This window comes from Lampetra fluviatilis, chromosome 66 (assembly GCF_964198595.1).
Source record: "Lampetra fluviatilis chromosome 66, kcLamFluv1.1, whole genome shotgun sequence".
Taxonomy (NCBI): domain Eukaryota; kingdom Metazoa; phylum Chordata; class Hyperoartia; order Petromyzontiformes; family Petromyzontidae; genus Lampetra; species Lampetra fluviatilis.
Window position 1 is genome coordinate 1720408 of NC_136340.1, and position 19699 is coordinate 1740106.

Sequence of the window (19699 nt, forward strand, 5' to 3'; positions counted from 1 at the left end):
GTGTGTATACTAGGTGTGTGTATACTGTGTGTGTATATATACTGTGTGTGTATACTAGGTGTGTGTGTGCTGTGTGTGTATACTATGTGTGCGTGCTGTGTATATATACGAGGTGTGTGCGTGCTGTGTGTGTATACTAGTTGTGTGTGTATATACGATGAGTGTGCGTGCTGTGTGTGTATATATACTGTGTGTGTATACTAGGTGTGTGTGCGTGCTGTGTGTGTATACGATGTGTGTGCGTGCTGTGTGTGTGTATACTAGGTGTGTGCGTGCTGTGTGTGTATATATACGATGTGTGTGCGTGCTGTGTGTGTATACGATGTGTGTGTGTACTGTGTGTATATATACTGTGTTTATATATACGATGTGTGTATATATACTGTGTGTATATATACGATGTGTGTGCGTGCTGTGTGTATATATACTGTGTTTATATATACGATGTGTGTATATATACTGTGTGTATATATACGATGTGTGTATATATACGATGTGTGTGCGTGTTGTGTGTGTGTAGACTGACCAAGATGTCGGAGCAGGAGAACCACGGAAAGCTGTTTGTGGGCGGGCTGCACTTTGGCACGGACGAGCGCTCGCTGCAGGACGTGTTCGGGAAATACGGCCGCGTGGCGCAGGGTGAGTGGAGGCAGCGCTCACCACTTCGCTCGCCGCCTCGCTCACCACCTCGCTCACTCACTCGCTAACCTCACTCACTCACTCACCACCTCGCTCACTCACTCGCTACCCTCACCTCGCTAACTCACTCACTAACCTCACTCACTCGCTAACCTCACTCGCTAACCTCTCCCATTCGCTCACCTCGCTCGGGTTGCATACACACACAGCATACACATAGCACACACATAGCATACATACACATATCATATGTAAATAGCATGCACATATAACATATACACGCAGCATATACACACGCAGCATATACACACGCAGCGCATACACACATACCGCAATACACACACACCGCAATACACACACTGCAATGCACACATACCGCATACACACACGCAACATATACATACACACCATAAACACACGCAGCATATACACGCAGCATATACACGCAGCATATACACGTATGCCATATACACGCAGCATATACACGTATGGCATATACACAAAGCACACCGGGCCTGGCGGCCACACTAACAGGAGAGGGGCCCGAGCAAGGCCATGCCCAGCCCAGTGCACGCAGCTCACGCAGTGCGCAGGCGGTGCAACTGCGCAGGCGGTGCAACTGCACCGAAGCGCCCCCCCCACCTCCCCAGGGTGGAGAGGCCACCCAGGTGGAGAGGCCCCCCCAGGTGCCCGGGCTAAGAAGAAGGACACTGGGCAGGGGTGGAGCCCATCTCAATTCTCGTCCCATGCCAACCATGCCACCCTCTAGGCCCCTGTGTGTGTCTGGGTCTTTTTGTGAGTCTGTGGGTCTCTGTGAGTCTGTGTGAATTTATAGATTTGTCTGACTGAGTCTGTACATCACTGTGTGAGTCTGTGGGTTTCTGTGTGAGTCTGGGTGTTTTGGGGTTTCTGTGTGAGTCTGTGGGTTTCTGTGTGAGTCTGCGGGTGTCTATGCATTTGGAACGTCTTTCGCACCATACTGAACCAAACGTGCTAATCGGAGGTGCGGGGGAAGGACAACGAGCTAAACACAAACATCGGTTATCCGTGTGAGTTTATCGGTGTCTGTGGGTCTCTGTGTGAGTCTGTGGTTCCCTGTGTGAGTCTGTGGGTCTCTATCAAATTGAAGAACAAGATGATTCTCATTTCGCATCCTTGGATGTTTGGCTTCCATTCAGCCATCTCACTCCCGTCAACTCTTCCTGTAGTCATTGCAACCAGTCCAGTCGGTGCAACCAATCCAATCAGTGCAACCACTGCAACCAGTGCAACCAGTCCAATCAGTGCAGCCAGTTCAACCAGTGCAATTAACCGTCTCTGAGAAGCGTCCCATGTTTCAAGGAACGTGTGGAGACCATGGAGCCAGGAGGCACAGCTCACGGCAACGGTGCACCAGGTGGTGGCGGCGGTGGTGGCGGCGGTGGTGGTGGTAGTGTTAGAGGTAGTGGTGTTGGTAGTGTTGTGGTATTGTTTGTGGTGGTGATAGTGGCGATATTGGTAGCGGTAGTGGTGGTGGAGGGAGTGTTAGCGGTAGTGACAGTGGAGGGAGTGTTAGTGGTAGTGTTAGTCATAATAGTGTTTGTGGTGGTAGCGGTGGTGGCAGTGTTGGTGGTATTAGTGGTGGTAGTGTTAGTGGTAATGTTAGGGATGGTGATGGTGGTAGTGTTAGCGGTAGTGGTGGAAGTGTTCATAGTGGTGGTAGTCTTGGCGGTGGTGGTGGCAGTGGTGGTGTTAGTGGTGGTAGTGTTAGTGCTCGTGGCTGTGGTGGTGTTGTTAGCGGCGGTGGTGGTAGTAGTGGTGGTGTTAGCGGTGGTGGTGTTGTTAGCGGCAGCGGTGGTGGTAGTGGTAGTGGTAGTAGTGGTGTTAGTGGTGGTGTTAGCGGCGGTGGTGGTAGTAGTGGTAGTAGTGGTGGTGGTGTTAGCGGCAGCGGTGGTGGTAGTGGTAGTAGTGGTGGTGTTAGCGGTGGTGGTAGTAGTGGTGTTGGTGGTGTTAGCGGCGGCGGTGGTGGTGGTAGTGGTAGTAGTGGTGTTGGTGGTGTTAGCGGTGGCGGTGGTGTTTAGCGGTGGTGGTTGTCTTAGCTGTGGTGGTGTTCGTGGTAGTGTTAGCGGTGGTGGTAGTGTTAATGATGGCGGTGGTTGTGGCAGTGGTGGTGTTAGCAATGGTGGTGGTGTTAGTGGAGGTGATAGTGTTAGTGGTGGCGGTTTTAGTGGCGGTAGTAGTGTTAGCAGTGGTGGTGTTAGTGGTAGTATTAGCGATGGTGGTGGTAGTGTTAGTGACGGTGGTAGTGTTAGTGGTGGTGTTAGTGGTAGTGTTAGCGATGGTGGTGGTAGTGTTAGTGACAGTGGTAGTGTTAGCGATGGTGGTGGTAGTGTTAGCGATGGTGGTAGTGTTAGCAATGGTGGTGGTGTTAGTGACGGTGGTAGTGTTAGCAGTGGTGGTGTTAGTGGTGGTGTTAGTGGTAGTGTTAGCGATGGTGGTGGTAGTGTTAGCGATGGTGGTGTTAGTGGAGGTGATAGTGTTAGTGGTGGCGGTGTTAGTTTGCGGTGGTAGTGTTAGTGGTGGTGTTAGTGGTGGTGTTAGTGGTAGTGTTAGCGATGGTGGTAGTGTTAGTGGTGGTGGTAGTGTTAGTGGTAGTGTTAGTGGTAGTGTTAGCGATGGTGGTGTTAGTGGTGGTGTTAGCAATGGTGGTAGTGTTAGCAATGGTGGTAGTGTTAGCGATGGTGGTAGTGTTAGTGGTGGTGTTAGCAGTGGTGGTAGTGTTAGCAATGGTGGTAGTGTTAGCGATGGTGGTAGTGTTAGTGGTGGTGTTAGTGGTGGTGGTAGTGTTAGCAATGGTGGTAGTGTTAGCGATGGTGGTAGTGTTAGTGGTGGTGTTAGCAGTGGTGGTAGTGTTAGCAATGGTGGTAGTGTTAGCGATGGTGGTGTTAGTGGTGGTGTTAGCGATGGTGTTAGTGTTAGCAATGGTGGTAGTGTTAGCGATGGTGGTAGTGTTAGTGGTGGTGTTAGCGATGGTGGTAGTGTTAGCGATGGTGGTGTTAGTGGTGGTGTTAGCGATGGTGTTAGTGTTAGCAATGGTGGTAGTGTTAGCGATGGTGGTAGTGTTAGTGGTGGTGTTAGCGATGGTGGTAGTGTTAGCGATGGTGGTAGTGTTAGTGGTGGTGTTAGCGATGGTGGTAGTGTTAGTGGTGGTGTTAGCGATGGTGTTAGTGTTAGCAATGGTGGTAGTGTTAGCGATGGTGGTAGTGTTAGTGGTGGTGGTAGTGTTAGTGGTAGTGTTAGCGATGGTGGTGGTGTTAGCGATGGTGGTGGTGTTAGTGGTGGTGTTAGCGATGGTGGTAGTGTTAGTGGTAGTGTTAGCAATGGTGGTAGTGTTAGCGATGGTGGTAGTGTTAGCGATGGTGGTAGTGGTGGTGGTGGTGGTAGTGTTAGCGATGGTGGTAGTGTTAGTGGTGGTGGTGGTAGTGTTAGCGATGGTGGTAGTGTTAGCGATGGTGGTAGTGTTAGTGGTGGTGGTGGTGTTAGTGGTAGTGTTAGCGATGGTGGTAGTGTTAGTGATGGTGGTAGTGTTAGTGGTAGTGTTAGCGATGGTGGTAGTGTTAGCGATGGTGGTAGTGTTAGTGGTGGTGGTGGTAGTGTTAGCGATGGTGGTAGTGTTAGCGATGGTGGTAGTGTTAGCAGTGGTGGTAGTGTTAGTGGCGGTGGTAGTGTTAGCGATGGTGGTGGTGTTAGTGGCGGTGGTAGTGTTAGCGATGGTGGTAGTGTTAGCGGTGGTGGTAGTGTTAGCGATGGTGGTAGTGTTAGTGGCGGTGGTAGTGTTAGCGATGGTGGTGGTGTTAGCGATGGTGGTGGTGTTAGCAATGGTGGTGGTGTTAGCGATGGTGGTAGTGTTAGTGATGGTGGTAGTGTTAGTGGCGGTGGTAGTGTTAGCGATGGTGGTAGTGTTAGCGATGGTGGTGGTGTTAGCGGTGGTGGTAGTGTTAGCGATGGTGGTAGTGTTAGCGATGGTGGTAGTGTTAGTGGTAGTGTTAGCGATGGTGGTAGTGTTAGTGGTAGTGTTAGCGATGGTGGTGGTGTTAGCGATGGTGGTGGTGTTAGTGGTAGTGTTAGCAATGGTGGTAGTGTTAGCAATGGTGGTAGTGTTAGCGATGGTGGTAGTGTTAGTGGTAGTGTTAGCGATGGTGGTGGTGTTAGCGATGGTGGTAGTGTTAGTGGTGGTGGTAGTGTTAGCGATGGTGGTAGTGTTAGCGATGGTGGTGGTGTTAGTGGTGGTGGTGGTGTTAGTGGTGGTGGTGGTGTTAGCGATGGTGGTAGTGTTAGCGGTGGTGGTAGTGTTAGCGATGGTGGTAGTGTTAGCGATGGTGGTGGTGTTAGTGGTGGTGGTGGTGTTAGTGGTGGTGGTGGTGTTAGCGATGGTGGTAGTGTTAGTGGTGGTGGTGGTGTTAGTGGTGGTGGTGGTGTTAGCGATGGTGGTAGTGTTAGCGATGGTGGTGGTGTTAGTGGTGGTGGTGGTGTTAGTGGTGGTGGTGGTGTTAGCGATGGTGGTAGTGTTAGCGATGGTGGTGGTGTTAGCGATGGTGGTGGTGTTAGTGGTGGTGGTGGTGTTAGCGATGGTGGTAGTGTTAGCGATGGTGGTGGTGTTAGTGGTGGTGGTGGTGTTAGTGGTGGTGGTGGTGTTAGCGATGGTGGTAGTGTTAGCGGTGGTGGTAGTGTTAGCGGTGGTGGTAGTGTTAGCGATGGTGGTGGTGTTAGTGGTGGTGGTAGTGTTAGTGGTGGTGTTAGTGGTGGTGGTGGTGTTAGCGATGGTGGTAGTGTTAGCGATGGTGGTGGTGTTAGTGGTGGTGGTGGTGTTAGTGGTGGTGGTGGTGTTAGTGGTGGTGGTAGTGTTAGCGGTGGTGGTAGTGTTAGCGATGGTGGTAGTGTTAGCGATGGTGGTGGTGTTAGTGGTGGTGGTGGTGTTAGTGGTGGTGGTGTTAGTGGTGGTGTTAGCGATGGTGGTAGTGTTAGCGATGGTGGTAGTGTTAGCGGTGGTGGTAGTGTTAGCAGTGGTGGTGTTAGCGATGGTGGTAGTGTTAGCGATGGTGGTAGTGTTAGCGATGGTGGTAGTGTTAGCGATGGTGGTAGTGTTAGCGGTGGTGGTAGTGTTAGCGATGGTGGTAGTGTTAGCGGTAGTGGTGGTGTTAGCGGTGGTGGTAGTGTTAGCGATGGTGGTAGTGTTAGCGATGGTGGTAGTGTTAGTGGTGGTAGTGTTAGCGATGGTGGTGGTGTTAGCGGTGGTGGTAGTGTTAGCGATGGTGGTAGTGTTAGTGGTGGTAGTGTTAGCGATGGTGGTGGTGTTAGCGGTGGTGGTAGTGTTAGCGATGGTGGTAGTGTTAGTGGTGGTAGTGTTAGCGATGGTGGTGGTGTTAGCGGTGGTGGTAGTGTTAGCGATGGTGGTAGTGTTAGTGGTGGTAGTGTTAGCGATGGTGGTGGTGTTAGCGGTGGTGGTAGTGTTAGCGATGGTGGTGGTGTTAGCGGTGGTGGTAGTGTTAGCGATGGTGGTGGTGTTAGCGATGGTGGTAGTGTTAGCGATGGTGGTAGTGTTAGCGATGGTGGTAGTGTTAGCGGTGGTGGTAGTGTTAGCGATGGTGGTAGTGTTAGCGGTGGTGGTAGTGTTAGCGATGGTGGTAGTGTTAGCGATGGTGGTAGTGTTAGCGATGGTGGTAGTGTTAGCGATGGTGGTAGTGTTAGCGGTGGTGGTAGTGTTAGCGATGGTGGTAGTGTTAGCGATGGTGGTAGTGTTAGCGATGGTGGTAGTGTTAGTGATGGTGGTGGTGTTAGCGATGGTGGTGGTGTTAGCGGTGGTGGTAGTGTTAGCAGTGGTGGTGTTAGCGATGGTGGTAGTGTTAGCGATGGTGGTAGTGTTAGCGATGGTGGTAGTGTTAGCGATGGTGGTAGTGTTAGCGATGGTGGTAGTGTTAGCGATGGTGGTAGTGTTAGCGATGGTGGTAGTGTTAGCGGTGGTGGTAGTGTTAGCGATGGTGGTAGTGTTAGTGATGGTGGTAGTGTTAGCGGTGGTGGTAGTGTTAGCGGTGGTGGTAGTGTTAGCGATGGTGGTAGTGTTAGCGGTGGTGGTGGTGTTAGCGGTGGTGGTAGTGTTAGTGGTGGTGGTGGTGTTAGCGATGGTGGTAGTGTTAGCGGTGGTGGTGGTGTTAGCGATGGTGGTAGTGTTAGTGGTGGTGGTGGTGTTAGCGATGGTGGTAGTGTTAGCGGTGGTGGTGGTGTTAGCGATGGTGGTAGTGTTAGCGATGGTGGTAGTGTTAGTGGTGGTGGTGGTGTTAGCGATGGTGGTAGTGTTAGCGGTGGTGGTGGTGTTAGCGATGGTGGTGGTGTTAGCGATGGTGGTAGTGTTAGCAGTGGTGGTGTTAGCGATGGTGGTAGTGTTAGCGATGGTGGTAGTGTTAGTGGTGGTGGTAGTGTTAGCGATGGTGGTAGTGTTAGCGGTGGTGGTAGTGTTAGCGATGGTGGTAGTGTTAGCGGTGGTGGTGGTGTTAGCGATGGTGGTAGTGTTAGTGGTGGTGGTGGTGTTAGCGATGGTGGTAGTGTTAGCGGTGGTGGTGGTGTTAGCGATGGTGGTGGTGTTAGCGATGGTGGTAGTGTTAGCAGTGGTGGTGTTAGCGATGGTGGTAGTGTTAGCGGTGGTGGTAGTGTTAGCGATGGTGGTAGTGTTAGCGGTGGTGGTAGTGTTAGCGATGGTGGTAGTGTTAGCAGTGGTGGTGTTAGCGATGGTGGTAGTGTTAGCGGTGGTGGTAGTGTTAGCGATGGTGGTAGTGTTAGCGATGGTGGTGGTGTTAGCGATGGTGGTAGTGTTAGCAGTGGTGGTGTTAGCGATGGTGGTGGTGTTAGCGATGGTGGTGGTGTTAGCGATGGTGGTAGTGTTAGCGATGGTGGTAGTGTTAGCGATGGTGGTAGTGTTAGCGATGGTGGTGGTGTTAGCGATGGTGGTAGTGTTAGTGATGGTGGTAGTGTTAGCGATGGTGGTAGTGTTAGCGATGGTGGTAGTGTTAGCGGTGGTGGTGGTGTTAGCGATGGTGGTAGTGTTAGTGATGGTGGTAGTGTTAGCGATGGTGGTAGTGTTAGCGGTGGTGGTAGTGTTAGCGATGGTGGTGGTGTTAGCGATGGTGGTGGTGTTAGCGATGGTGGTAGTGTTAGCAGTGGTGGTGTTAGCGATGGTGGTAGTGTTAGCGGTGGTGGTAGTGTTAGCGATGGTGGTAGTGTTAGCGATGGTGGTAGTGTTAGTGATGGTGGTAGTGTTAGCGGTGGTGGTAGTGTTAGCGATGGTGGTAGTGTTAGTGATGGTGGTGGTGTTAGCGGTGGTGGTAGTGTTAGCGGTGGTGGTAGTGTTAGCGATGGTGGTAGTGTTAGCGATGGTGGTAGTGTTAGCGGTGGTGGTAGTGTTAGCGGTGGTGGTAGTGTTAGCGATGGTGGTAGTGTTAGCGATGGTGGTAGTGTTAGCGGTGGTGGTAGTGTTAGCGGTGGTGGTAGTGTTAGCGATGGTGGTAGTGTTAGTGATGGTGGTAGTGTTAGCGATGGTGGTAGTGTTAGCGATGGTGGTAGTGTTAGCGGTGGTGGTAGTGTTAGCGATGGTGGTAGTGTTAGCGATGGTGGTAGTGTTAGCGATGGTGGTAGTGTTAGCGGTGGTGGTAGTGTTAGCGGTGGTGGTAGTGTTAGCGATGGTGGTAGTGTTAGCGATGGTGGTAGTGTTAGCGATGGTGGTAGTGTTAGCGATGGTGGTAGTGTTAGCGATGGTGGTAGTGTTAGCGATGGTGGTAGTGTTAGCGATGGTGGTAGTGTTAGCGATGGTGGTAGTGTTAGCGATGGTGGTAGTGTTAGCGATGGTGGTAGTGTTAGCGATGGTGGTAGTGTTAGCGGTGGTGGTAGTGTTAGCGATGGTGGTAGTGTTAGCGATGGTGGTGGTGTTAGCGGTGGTGGTAGTGTTAGCGGTGGTGGTAGTGTTAGTGATGGTGGTAGTGTTAGCGATGGTGGTAGTGTTAGCGGTGGTGGTAGTGTTAGCGATGGTGGTAGTGTTAGTGATGGTGGTGGTGTTAGTGATGGTGGTGGTGTTAGCGGTGGTGGTAGTGTTAGCGATGGTGGTAGTGTTAGTGATGGTGGTGGTGTTAGCGGTGGTGGTAGTGTTAGTGATGGTGGTAGTGTTAGCGATGGTGGTAGTGTTAGCGGTGGTGGTAGTGTTAGCGATGGTGGTAGTGTTAGCGGTGGTGGTAGTGTTAGTGATGGTGGTGGTGTTAGCGGTGGTGGTAGTGTTAGCGGTGGTGGTAGTGTTAGCGATGGTGGTAGTGTTAGCGGTGGTGGTAGTGTTAGCGATGGTGGTAGTGTTAGCGATGGTGGTGGTGTTAGTGATGGTGGTGGTGTTAGCGGTGGTGGTAGTGTTAGCGGTGGTGGTAGTGTTAGCGATGGTGGTAGTGTTAGCGATGGTGGTAGTGTTAGCGATGGTGGTAGTGTTAGCGATGGTGGTAGTGTTAGCGATGGTGGTAGTGTTAGCGATGGTGGTAGTGTTAGCGATGGTGGTAGTGTTAGCGATGGTGGTAGTGTTAGCGGTGGTGGTAGTGTTAGCGATGGTGGTAGTGTTAGCGATGGTGGTGGTGTTAGCGGTGGTGGTAGTGTTAGCGGTGGTGGTAGTGTTAGTGATGGTGGTAGTGTTAGCGATGGTGGTAGTGTTAGCGGTGGTGGTAGTGTTAGCGATGGTGGTAGTGTTAGTGATGGTGGTGGTGTTAGTGATGGTGGTGGTGTTAGCGGTGGTGGTAGTGTTAGCGATGGTGGTAGTGTTAGTGATGGTGGTGGTGTTAGCGGTGGTGGTAGTGTTAGTGATGGTGGTAGTGTTAGCGATGGTGGTAGTGTTAGCGGTGGTGGTAGTGTTAGCGATGGTGGTAGTGTTAGCGGTGGTGGTAGTGTTAGTGATGGTGGTGGTGTTAGCGGTGGTGGTAGTGTTAGCGGTGGTGGTAGTGTTAGCGATGGTGGTAGTGTTAGCGGTGGTGGTAGTGTTAGCGATGGTGGTAGTGTTAGCGATGGTGGTAGTGTTAGTGATGGTGGTGGTGTTAGCGGTGGTGGTAGTGTTAGCGGTGGTGGTAGTGTTAGCGATGGTGGTAGTGTTAGCGGTGGTGGTAGTGTTAGCGATGGTGGTAGTGTTAGTGATGGTGGTGGTGTTAGCGGTGGTGGTAGTGTTAGCGATGGTGGTAGTGTTAGTGATGGTGGTGGTGTTAGCGGTGGTGGTAGTGTTAGTGATGGTGGTGGTGTTAGCGGTGGTGGTAGTGTTAGCGGTGGTGGTAGTGTTAGTGATGGTGGTGGTGTTAGCGGTGGTGGTAGTGTTAGTGATGGTGGTAGTGTTAGTGATGGTGGTGGTGTTAGCGGTGGTGGTAGTGTTAGCGATGGTGGTAGTGTTAGTGATGGTGGTGGTGTTAGCGGTGGTGGTAGTGTTAGTGATGGTGGTAGTGTTAGCGGTGGTGGTAGTGTTAGCGGTGGTGGTAGTGTTAGCGATGGTGGTAGTGTTAGTGATGGTGGTGGTGTTAGCGATGGTGGTAGTGTTAGCGGTGGTGGTAGTGTTAGCGATGGTGGTAGTGTTAGTGATGGTGGTGGTGTTAGCGATGGTGGTAGTGTTAGCGATGGTGGTAGTGTTAGCGATGGTGGTAGTGTTAGCGGTGGTGGTAGTGTTAGCGGTGGTGGTAGTGTTAGTGATGGTGGTAGTGTTAGCGATGGTGGTAGTGTTAGCGGTGGTGGTAGTGTTAGCGATGGTGGTAGTGTTAGCGATGGTGGTAGTGTTAGCGGTGGTGGTAGTGTTAGCGATGGTGGTAGTGTTAGTGATGGTGGTAGTGTTAGTGATGGTGGTAGTGTTAGCGATGGTGGTAGTGTTAGCGGTGGTGGTAGTGTTAGCAGTGGTGGTGTTAGCGATGGTGGTAGTGTTAGCGATGGTGGTAGTGTTAGCGATGGTGGTAGTGTTAGCGATGGTGGTAGTGTTAGCGATGGTGGTAGTGTTAGTGATGGTGGTAGTGTTAGCAGTGGTGGTGTTAGCGATGGTGGTAGTGTTAGTGATGGTGGTAGTGTTAGCAGTGGTGGTGTTAGTGATGGTGGTAGTGTTAGCGGTGGTGGTAGTGTTAGTGATGGTGGTAGTGTTAGCGGTGGTGGTAGTGTTAGCAGTGGTGGTGTTAGTGATGGTGGTAGTGTTAGCGGTGGTGGTAGTGTTAGTGATGGTGGTAGTGTTAGCAGTGGTGGTGTTAGTGATGGTGGTAGTGTTAGTGATGGTGGTAGTGTTAGCAGTGGTGGTGTTAGTGATGGTGGTAGTGTTAGTGATGGTGGTAGTGTTAGCAGTGGTGGTGTTAGTGATGGTGGTAGTGTTAGCGGTGGTGGTAGTGTTAGCAGTGGTGGTGTTAGTGATGGTGGTAGTGTTAGTGATGGTGGTAGTGTTAGCAGTGGTGGTGTTAGCGATGGTGGTAGTGTTAGTGATGGTGGTAGTGTTAGCAGTGGTAGTGTTAGTGATGGTGGTAGTGTTAGCGGTGGTGGTAGTGTTAGCAGTGGTGGTGTTAGCGATGGTGGTAGTGTTAGCGGTGGTGGTAGTGTTAGCGATGGTGGTAGTGTTAGCGGTAGTGGTGGTGTTAGCGATGGTGGTAGTGTTAGCGATGGTGGTAGTGTTAGCGATGGTGGTAGTGTTAGCGATGGTGGTAGTGTTAGCGATGGTGGTAGTGTTAGCGATGGTGGTAGTGTTAGCAGTGGTGGTGTTAGCGATGGTGGTAGTGTTAGCGATGGTGGTAGTGTTAGCGATGGTGGTAGTGTTAGCGATGGTGGTAGTGTTAGCGATGGTGGTAGTGTTAGCGGTAGTGGTGGTGTTAGCGATGGTGGTAGTGTTAGCGGTAGTGGTGGTGTTAGCGATGGTGGTAGTGTTAGCGGTAGTGGTGGTGTTAGCGATGGTGGTAGTGTTAGCGATGGTGGTAGTGTTAGCGGTAGTGGTGGTGTTAGCGATGGTGGTAGTGTTAGCGGTAGTGGTGGTGTTAGCGATGGTGGTAGTGTTAGCGATGGTGGTAGTGTTAGCGGTAGTGGTGGTGTTAGCGATGGTGGTAGTGTTAGCGGTGGTGGTAGTGTTAGCGGTGGTGGTAGTGTTAGCGATGGTGGTGGTGTTAGCGATGGTGGTAGTGTTAGCGGTGGTGGTAGTGTTAGCGATGGTGGTAGTGTTAGTGGCGGTGGTAGTGTTAGCGATGGTGGTAGTGTTAGCGATGGTGGTAGTGTTAGTGATGGTGGTAGTGTTAGCGGTGGTGGTAGTGTTAGCGATGGTGGTAGTGTTAGCGATGGTGGTAGTGTTAGCGGTGGTGGTAGTGTTAGCGATGGTGGTAGTGTTAGCGATGGTGGTAGTGTTAGCGGTAGTGGTGGTGTTAGCGATGGTGGTAGTGTTAGCGATGGTGGTAGTGTTAGCGGTAGTGGTAGTGTTAGTGATGGTGGTAGTGTTAGCGATGGTGGTAGTGTTAGCGGTAGTGGTGGTGTTAGCGATGGTGGTAGTGTTAGCGATGGTGGTAGTGTTAGCGGTGGTGGTAGTGTTAGCGGTGGTGGTAGTGTTAGCGGTGGTGGTGGTGTTAGCGGTGGTGGTAGTGTTAGCGGTGGTGGTAGTGTTAGCGATGGTGGTGGTGTTAGCGGTGGTGGTAGTGTTAGCGATGGTGGTAGTGTTAGCGGTGGTGGTAGTGTTAGCGATGGTGGTGGTGTTAGCGGTGGTGGTAGTGTTAGCGATGGTGGTGGTGTTAGCGGTGGTGGTAGTGTTAGCGGTGGTGGTAGTGTTAGCGATGGTGGTAGTGTTAGCGATGGTGGTAGTGTTAGCGGTAGTGGTAGTGTTAGTGATGGTGGTAGTGTTAGCGATGGTGGTAGTGTTAGCGGTAGTGGTGGTGTTAGCGATGGTGGTAGTGTTAGCGATGGTGGTAGTGTTAGCGGTAGTGGTAGTGTTAGTGATGGTGGTAGTGTTAGCGATGGTGGTGGTGTTAGCGGTAGTGGTAGTGTTAGTGATGGTGGTAGTGTTAGCGGTAGTGGTGGTGTTAGCGATGGTGGTAGTGTTAGCGGTGGTGGTAGTGTTAGCGGTAGTGGTAGTGTTAGTGATGGTGGTAGTGTTAGCGGTAGTGGTGGTGTTAGCGATGGTGGTAGTGTTAGCGGTGGTGGTAGTGTTAGCGGTAGTGGTGGTGTTAGCGATGGTGGTAGTGTTAGCGGTGGTGGTAGTGTTAGCGGTAGTGGTAGTGTTAGTGATGGTGGTAGTGTTAGCGGTAGTGGTGGTGTTAGCGATGGTGGTAGTGTTAGCGGTGGTGGTAGTGTTAGCGGTAGTGGTGGTGTTAGCGATGGTGGTAGTGTTAGTGATGGTGGTAGTGTTAGCGGTAGTGGTGGTGTTAGCGATGGTGGTAGTGTTAGCGGTAGTGGTGGTGTTAGCGATGGTGGTAGTGTTAGCGATGGTGGTAGTGTTAGTGATGGTGGTAGTGTTAGTGATGGTGGTAGTGTTAGCGGTGGTGGTAGTGTTAGCGGTGGTGGTAGTGTTAGCGATGGTGGTAGTGTTAGTGATGGTGGTAGTGTTAGCGGTAGTGGTGGTGTTAGCGATGGTGGTAGTGTTAGCGGTAGTGGTGGTGTTAGCGATGGTGGTAGTGTTAGCGATGGTGGTAGTGTTAGTGATGGTGGTAGTGTTAGCGGTAGTGGTGGTGTTAGCGATGGTGGTAGTGTTAGCGGTAGTGGTGGTGTTAGCGATGGTGGTAGTGTTAGCGGTGGTGGTAGTGTTAGCGATGGTGGTAGTGTTAGCGATGGTGGTAGTGTTAGTGATGGTGGTAGTGTTAGCGGTAGTGGTGGTGTTAGCGATGGTGGTAGTGTTAGTGATGGTGGTAGTGTTAGCGGTGGTGGTAGTGTTAGTGATGGTGGTGGTGTTAGCGATGGTGGTAGTGTTAGTGATGGTGGTAGTGTTAGCGGTAGTGGTGGTGTTAGCGATGGTGGTAGTGTTAGCGGTGGTGGTAGTGTTAGCGATGGTGGTAGTGTTAGTGGTGGTAGTGTTAGCGATGGTGGTAGTGTTAGCGGTGGTGGTAGTGTTAGCGGTGGTGGTAGTGTTAGCGATGGTGGTAGTGTTAGCGATGGTGGTAGTGTTAGCGGTAGTGGTGGTGTTAGCGATGGTGGTAGTGTTAGCGATGGTGGTAGTGTTAGCGATGGTGGTAGTGTTAGCGGTGGTGGTAGTGTTAGCGATGGTGGTGGTGTTAGCGGTGGTGGTAGTGTTAGCGGTGGTGGTAGTGTTAGCGATGGTGGTAGTGTTAGCGGTAGTGGTGGTGTTAGCGGTGGTGGTAGTGTTAGCGATGGTGGTAGTGTTAGCGGTAGTGGTGGTGTTAGCGGTGGTGGTAGTGTTAGCGATGGTGGTAGTGTTAGCGATGGTGGTAGTGTTAGCGATGGTGGTAGTGTTAGCGGTAGTGGTAGTGTTAGCGGTGGTGGTAGTGTTAGCGATGGTGGTAGTGTTAGCGATGGTGGTAGTGTTAGCGATGGTGGTAGTGTTAGCGGTAGTGGTGGTGTTAGCGATGGTGGTAGTGTTAGCGGTAGTGGTGGTGTTAGCGATGGTGGTAGTGTTAGCGGTAGTGGTGGTGTTAGCGATGGTGGTAGTGTTAGCGGTAGTGGTGGTGTTAGCGATGGTGGTAGTGTTAGCGGTGGTAGTGTTAGCGATGGTGGTAGTGTTAGCGATGGTGGTAGTGTTAGCGGTGGTGGTAGTGTTAGCGGTGGTGGTAGTGTTAGCGATGGTGGTGTTAGCGATGGTGGTAGTGTTAGCGATGGTGGTAGTGTTAGCGGTGGTAGTGTTAGCGATGGTGGTAGTGTTAGCGATGGTGGTAGTGTTAGCGGTGGTAGTGTTAGCGATGGTGGTAGTGTTAGCGGTGGTAGTGTTAGCGGTAGTGGTAGTGTTAGCGATGGTGGTAGTGTTAGCGATGGTGGTAGTGTTAGCGATGGTGGTAGTGTTAGCGGTGGTGGTAGTGTTAGCGATGGTGGTAGTGTTAGCGGTGGTGGTAGTGTTAGCGATGGTGGTAGTGTTAGCGATGGTGGTAGTGTTAGTGATGGTGGTAGTGTTAGCGATGGTGGTAGTGTTAGCGATGGTGGTAGTGTTAGCGATGGTGGTAGTGTTAGCGGTGGTGGTAGTGTTAGCGATGGTGGTAGTGTTAGCGGTGGTGGTAGTGTTAGCGATGGTGGTAGTGTTAGCGATGGTGGTAGTGTTAGTGATGGTGGTAGTGTTAGCGATGGTGGTAGTGTTAGCGGTGGTGGTAGTGTTAGTGATGGTGGTAGTGTTAGCGGTGGTGGTAGTGTTAGCGATGGTGGTAGTGTTAGCGGTGGTGGTAGTGTTAGCGATGGTGGTGGTGTTAGCGGTGGTGGTAGTGTTAGTGGTGGTGGTAGTGTTAGCGATGGTGGTAGTGTTAGTGGTGGTGGTAGTGTTAGCGGTGGTGGTAGTGTTAGTGGTGGTGGTAGTGTTAGCGGTGGTGGTAGTGTTAGCGATGGTGGTAGTGTTAGTGATGGTGGTAGTGTTAGCGGTGGTGGTAGTGTTAGCGATGGTGGTAGTGTTAGTGGTGGTGGTAGTGTTAGCGGTGGTGGTAGTGTTAGCGATGGTGGTAGTGTTAGCGGTGGTGGTAGTGTTAGCAGTGGTGGTGTTAGCGATGGTGGTGGTGTTAGCGATGGTGGTAGTGTTAGCGGTGGTGGTAGTGTTAGCGATGGTGGTAGTGTTAGCGGTGGTGGTAGTGTTAGCAGTGGTGGTGTTAGCGATGGTGGTAGTGTTAGCGGTGGTGGTAGTGTTAGCGATGGTGGTAGTGTTAGCGGTAGTGGTAGTGTTAGCGATGGTGGTAGTGTTAGCGATGGTGGTAGTGTTAGTGGTGGTAGTGTTAGCGATGGTGGTAGTGTTAGCGATGGTGGTAGTGTTAGCGGTAGTGGTAGTGTTAGCGATGGTGGTAGTGTTAGTGATGGTGGTAGTGTTAGTGGTAGTGTTAGCGGTGGTGGTAGTGTTAGCGATGGTGGTAGTGTTAGCGGTAGTGGTAGTGTTAGCGATGGTGGTAGTGTTAGTGATGGTGGTAGTGTTAGCGATGGTGGTAGTGTTAGTGATGGTGGTAGTGTTAGCGATGGTGGTAGTGTTAGCGGTGGTGGTAGTGTTAGCGATGGTGGTAGTGTTAGCGATGGTGGTAGTGTTAGTGATGGTGGTAGTGTTAGCGATGGTGGTAGTGTTAGCGGTGGTGGTAGTGTTAGCGATGGTGGTAGTGTTAGTGATGGTGGTGGTGTTAGCGATGGTGGTAGTGTTAGCGATGGTGGTAGTGTTAGCGGTGGTGGTAGTGTTAGTGGTAGTGTTAGCGGTGGTGGTAGTGTTAGTGGTGGTGGTAGTGTTAGCGATGGTGGTAGTGTTAGCGATGGTGGTGGTGTTAGTGGTGGTGGTAGTGTTAGTGGTGGTGTTAGCGGTGGTGGTAGTGTTAGCGGTGGTGGTAGTGTTAGCGATGGTGGTAGTGTTAGTGGTGGTGTTAGCGGTGGTGGTAGTGTTAGTGGTGGTGGTAGTGTTAGTGGTGGTGTTAGCGGTGGTGGTAGTGTTAGTGGTGGTGTTAGCGATGGTGGTAGTGTTAGCGGTGGTGGTAGTGTTAGTGGTGGTGTTAGCGGTGGTGGTAGTGTTAGTGGTGGTGGTAGTGTTAGCGATGGTGGTAGTGTTAGCGATGGTGGTGGTGTTAGTGGTGGTGGTAGTGTTAGTGGTGGTGTTAGCGGTGGTGGTAGTGTTAGCGGTGGTGGTAGTGTTAGCGATGGTGGTAGTGTTAGCGATGGTGGTGGTGTTAGTGGTGGTGTTAGCGATGGTGGTAGTGTTAGCGGTGGTGGTAGTGTTAGCGATGGTGGTAGTGTTAGCGGTGGTGGTAGTGTTAGCGATGGTGGTGGTGTTAGCGGTGGTGGTAGTGTTAGCGATGGTGGTAGTGTTAGCGGTAGTGGTGGTGTTAGCGATGGTGGTAGTGTTAGTGGTAGTGTTAGCGATGGTGGTAGTGTTAGCGGTGGTGGTAGTGTTAGTGATGGTGGTAGTGTTAGCGGTGGTGGTAGTGTTAGCGGTGGTGGTAGTGTTAGCGGTGGTGGTAGTGTTAGCGATGGTGGTAGTGTTAGCGGTGGTGGTAGTGTTAGCGGTGGTGGTAGTGTTAGCGGTGGTGGTAGTGTTAGCGATGGTGGTAGTGTTAGCGGTGGTGGTAGTGTTAGCGGTGGTGTTAGCGGTGGTGGCGGCGCCATGAGAGACCCCCCGGCGGTCCCCCGTCGTGATGAGTCTCTGCGCACCTTGTTCTCGTTGATCTGCTCCATCAGTGCTGTTGCTGAAGGACCGCGAGACTAACAGGTCCCGAGGCTTCGCTTTCGTCACTTTTGAGAATCCCGACGATGCCAAAGACGCCGCCAAAGACCTGAACGGAAAAGTACGTCTCGCCGTCGATTTCACTCTCTCGTCCGTCGTCCGTCTCCGTCGTTCAAACAACGCTTCGGCGCGTGGATGACCTCCGTCCGTCTCTCACCCCCCCCACCCGCCCCTGCCCCTCACCACCCCCTCCCCCTCCTCCGGACGCGGTGGTTGGAAGGCGCCACGTTCGGGCGTGGGATGCCCTACGGAACCGTTGTAGCCGGCCAGTCCGTCCATTGTTCCGCTCCGGCCTTGCCTGCCCGTTGGCGACGAGGCGATGGGGCGGGGGGGTGTCTCCCACCAGGGGGTCTGCCGTTGACGGCCACTCGAAAACGACGACAACGTCGGTAGAACGTCGGTGGAACGTCGGTGGTTCTCATTTAATCGGCGTCTCCGGGTCACTGTCTCGCCCCCGCAGTTGTGTTCCCGCCGACCGCGTGAACTCGTTTCAAGTGTCTCGTGTCCATTCCGAAATCCTGTTGTCGTCTCGCTCGCAAACGTCCGGCGAACGTCGAAGCGGAGCTCGCCCCACCCGTTGATGCCTTCGGAAGCCGTACCCTGCGTGGGACAATTGAAATTGCTCATTTAAGAAATATATTTTCCGTCGGACGTCTCTTAATTCTCTTGGTTCACGATGTCCCGAGTCTCTCAATTGTCATGGTTCTTGACATCCCAAAGGTCTCAATTCTCTTGGTCCATGGCCTGCCAAGTCTCTCAATTGTCATGGTTCACGACATCCCAAGCCTCTCAATTCTCTTGGTTCATGACGTCCAAAGTCTCTCAGTTTTCTTGGTCCATGGCGTCCCAAGCGTCTCAATTCTCTTGGTCCATGACATGCCAAGTGTCTCTCAATTCTCTTGGTCAATGGCGTCTCAAGCCTCTCAATTCTTTTGGTCAATGGCGTCTCAAAGTGTCTCAATTCTCTTGGTCCATGGCGTCCCAAGTGTCTCAATTCTCATGGTCCATGGCGTCTCAAAGTGTCTCAATTCTCGTGATCAATGGGATCCCAAGCATCTCAATCCTTTTGGTCCATGATGTCCCATGTCTCTCAGTTTTCTTGGTCCATGACGTCTCAAAGTCTCTCAATTCTCTTGGTCCATGGTGTTCCAAGGGTCTCTCAATTATCTTGGTCCACGGCATCCCAAGTGTCTCAATTCTCATGGTTCATGATGCCCAAAGTCTCTCAATTCTCTTTATCCATGACGTCCCAATCGTCTCAATTATCTTGGTCTATGACGTCCCAAGCTTCTCTCAATCCTCTTGGTCCATGACGTCCCAAGGGTCTCTCAATCCTCTTGGTCCATGATGTCCCAAGGGTCTCTCAATCCTCTCTTGGTCCATGATGTCCCAAGTGTCTCTCAATTCTCATGGTCCATGATGTCCAAAAGCCTCTCAATTCTCATGGCCCACGGCATCCCAAGTGTCTTTCAATTCTCTTGGTCCATGGTGTTCCAAGGGTCTCTCAATTATCGTGGTCCATGGCATCCCAAGCTTCTCAATTATCATGGTCCATGATGTCCAAAGTCTCTCAATTCTCATGGTTCATGGCGTCCCAAAGCGTCTCAATTCTCATGGTCCATGATGTTCCAAAGCGTCTCAATTCTCGTGATCAATGGGATCCCAAGTGTCTTTCAATTCTCTTGGTCCATGACATCCCAATCGTCTCAATCCTCTTGGTCCATGACGTCCAAAGCGTCTTTCAATTCTCATGGTCCATGACGTCCCAAGCGTCTTTCAATTCTCTTGGTCCATGATGTTCAAAGCTTCTCAATTCTCTTGGTCCATGGCATCCCAAGCGTCTCTCAATTCCTAAGGATCGCAATTTCCCAAAACGTGGCTCCTGCTGACCCATTTGAATTCATTTCCCAAAGGGTCACACCTGCCTCGCCCGGATGCTTTCGGTTCATTCTCGATCCGGCCAGGTTCAGCCACCGCCATGGTCGCCGCCACCGTCGCTAAACGAACGGCAGCTGACCGTCTCTGCACCCTAACCCATTCCCAGACGTCTGCAAGACGCAGGGTGGGGTGAGCTCCCGTTCACCGTCATATCTCGGAACACGCAAAGCGGCTCGGCGTTGATTTTTACCCGGAAAGGCGTAGTAGTCGTAGTAGTAGCCCCATCGAGATTGTACAAACTCCCCTCCCTTTTACTCTTGAGAATGGGGAGATCATACAAACTCCACTCTGTAGAACAGGAGGAGATCATACAAACTCCACTAACTCTGTAGAACAGGGGGAGATCACACAAACTCCACTCACTCACTCTGTAGAACAGGGGGAGATCACACAAACTCCACTCACTCACTCTGTAGAACAGGGGGAGATCCTACAAACTCCACTAACTCTGTAGAACAGGGGGAGATCACACAAACTCCACTCACTCTGTAGAACAGGGGGAGATCACACAAACTCCACTCACTCTGTAGAACAGGGGGAGATCATACAAACTGCACTCTGTAGAACACGGGGAGATCATACAAACTGCACTCGCTCTGTAGAACAGGGGGAGATCACACAAACTCCACTCGCTCTGTAGAACAGGGGGAGATCATACAAACCCCACTCACTCTGTAGAACAGGGGGAGATCACACAAACTCCACTCACTCTGTAGAACAGGGGGAGATCATACAAACCCCACTCACTCT

General features: G+C 51.6%; 1 protein-coding gene across 2 annotated transcripts in view; it reads left to right on the forward strand.

Annotated features, from left to right (window-relative positions):
* LOC144952220 (uncharacterized) overlaps positions 1-19699 on the forward strand; it is a 52252-nt gene that overhangs the window by 12036 nt on the left and 20517 nt on the right. For both annotated transcript variants that reach the window (XM_078882631.1, XM_078882632.1), the window contains exons 2-3: positions 521-639; positions 16966-17072. In XM_078882631.1, coding sequence (XP_078738757.1) covers positions 531-639; positions 16966-17072 — 216 coding nt within the window. In that variant the 5' untranslated portion in view covers positions 521-530. The remainder of the gene's footprint in view (positions 1-520; positions 640-16965; positions 17073-19699) is intronic.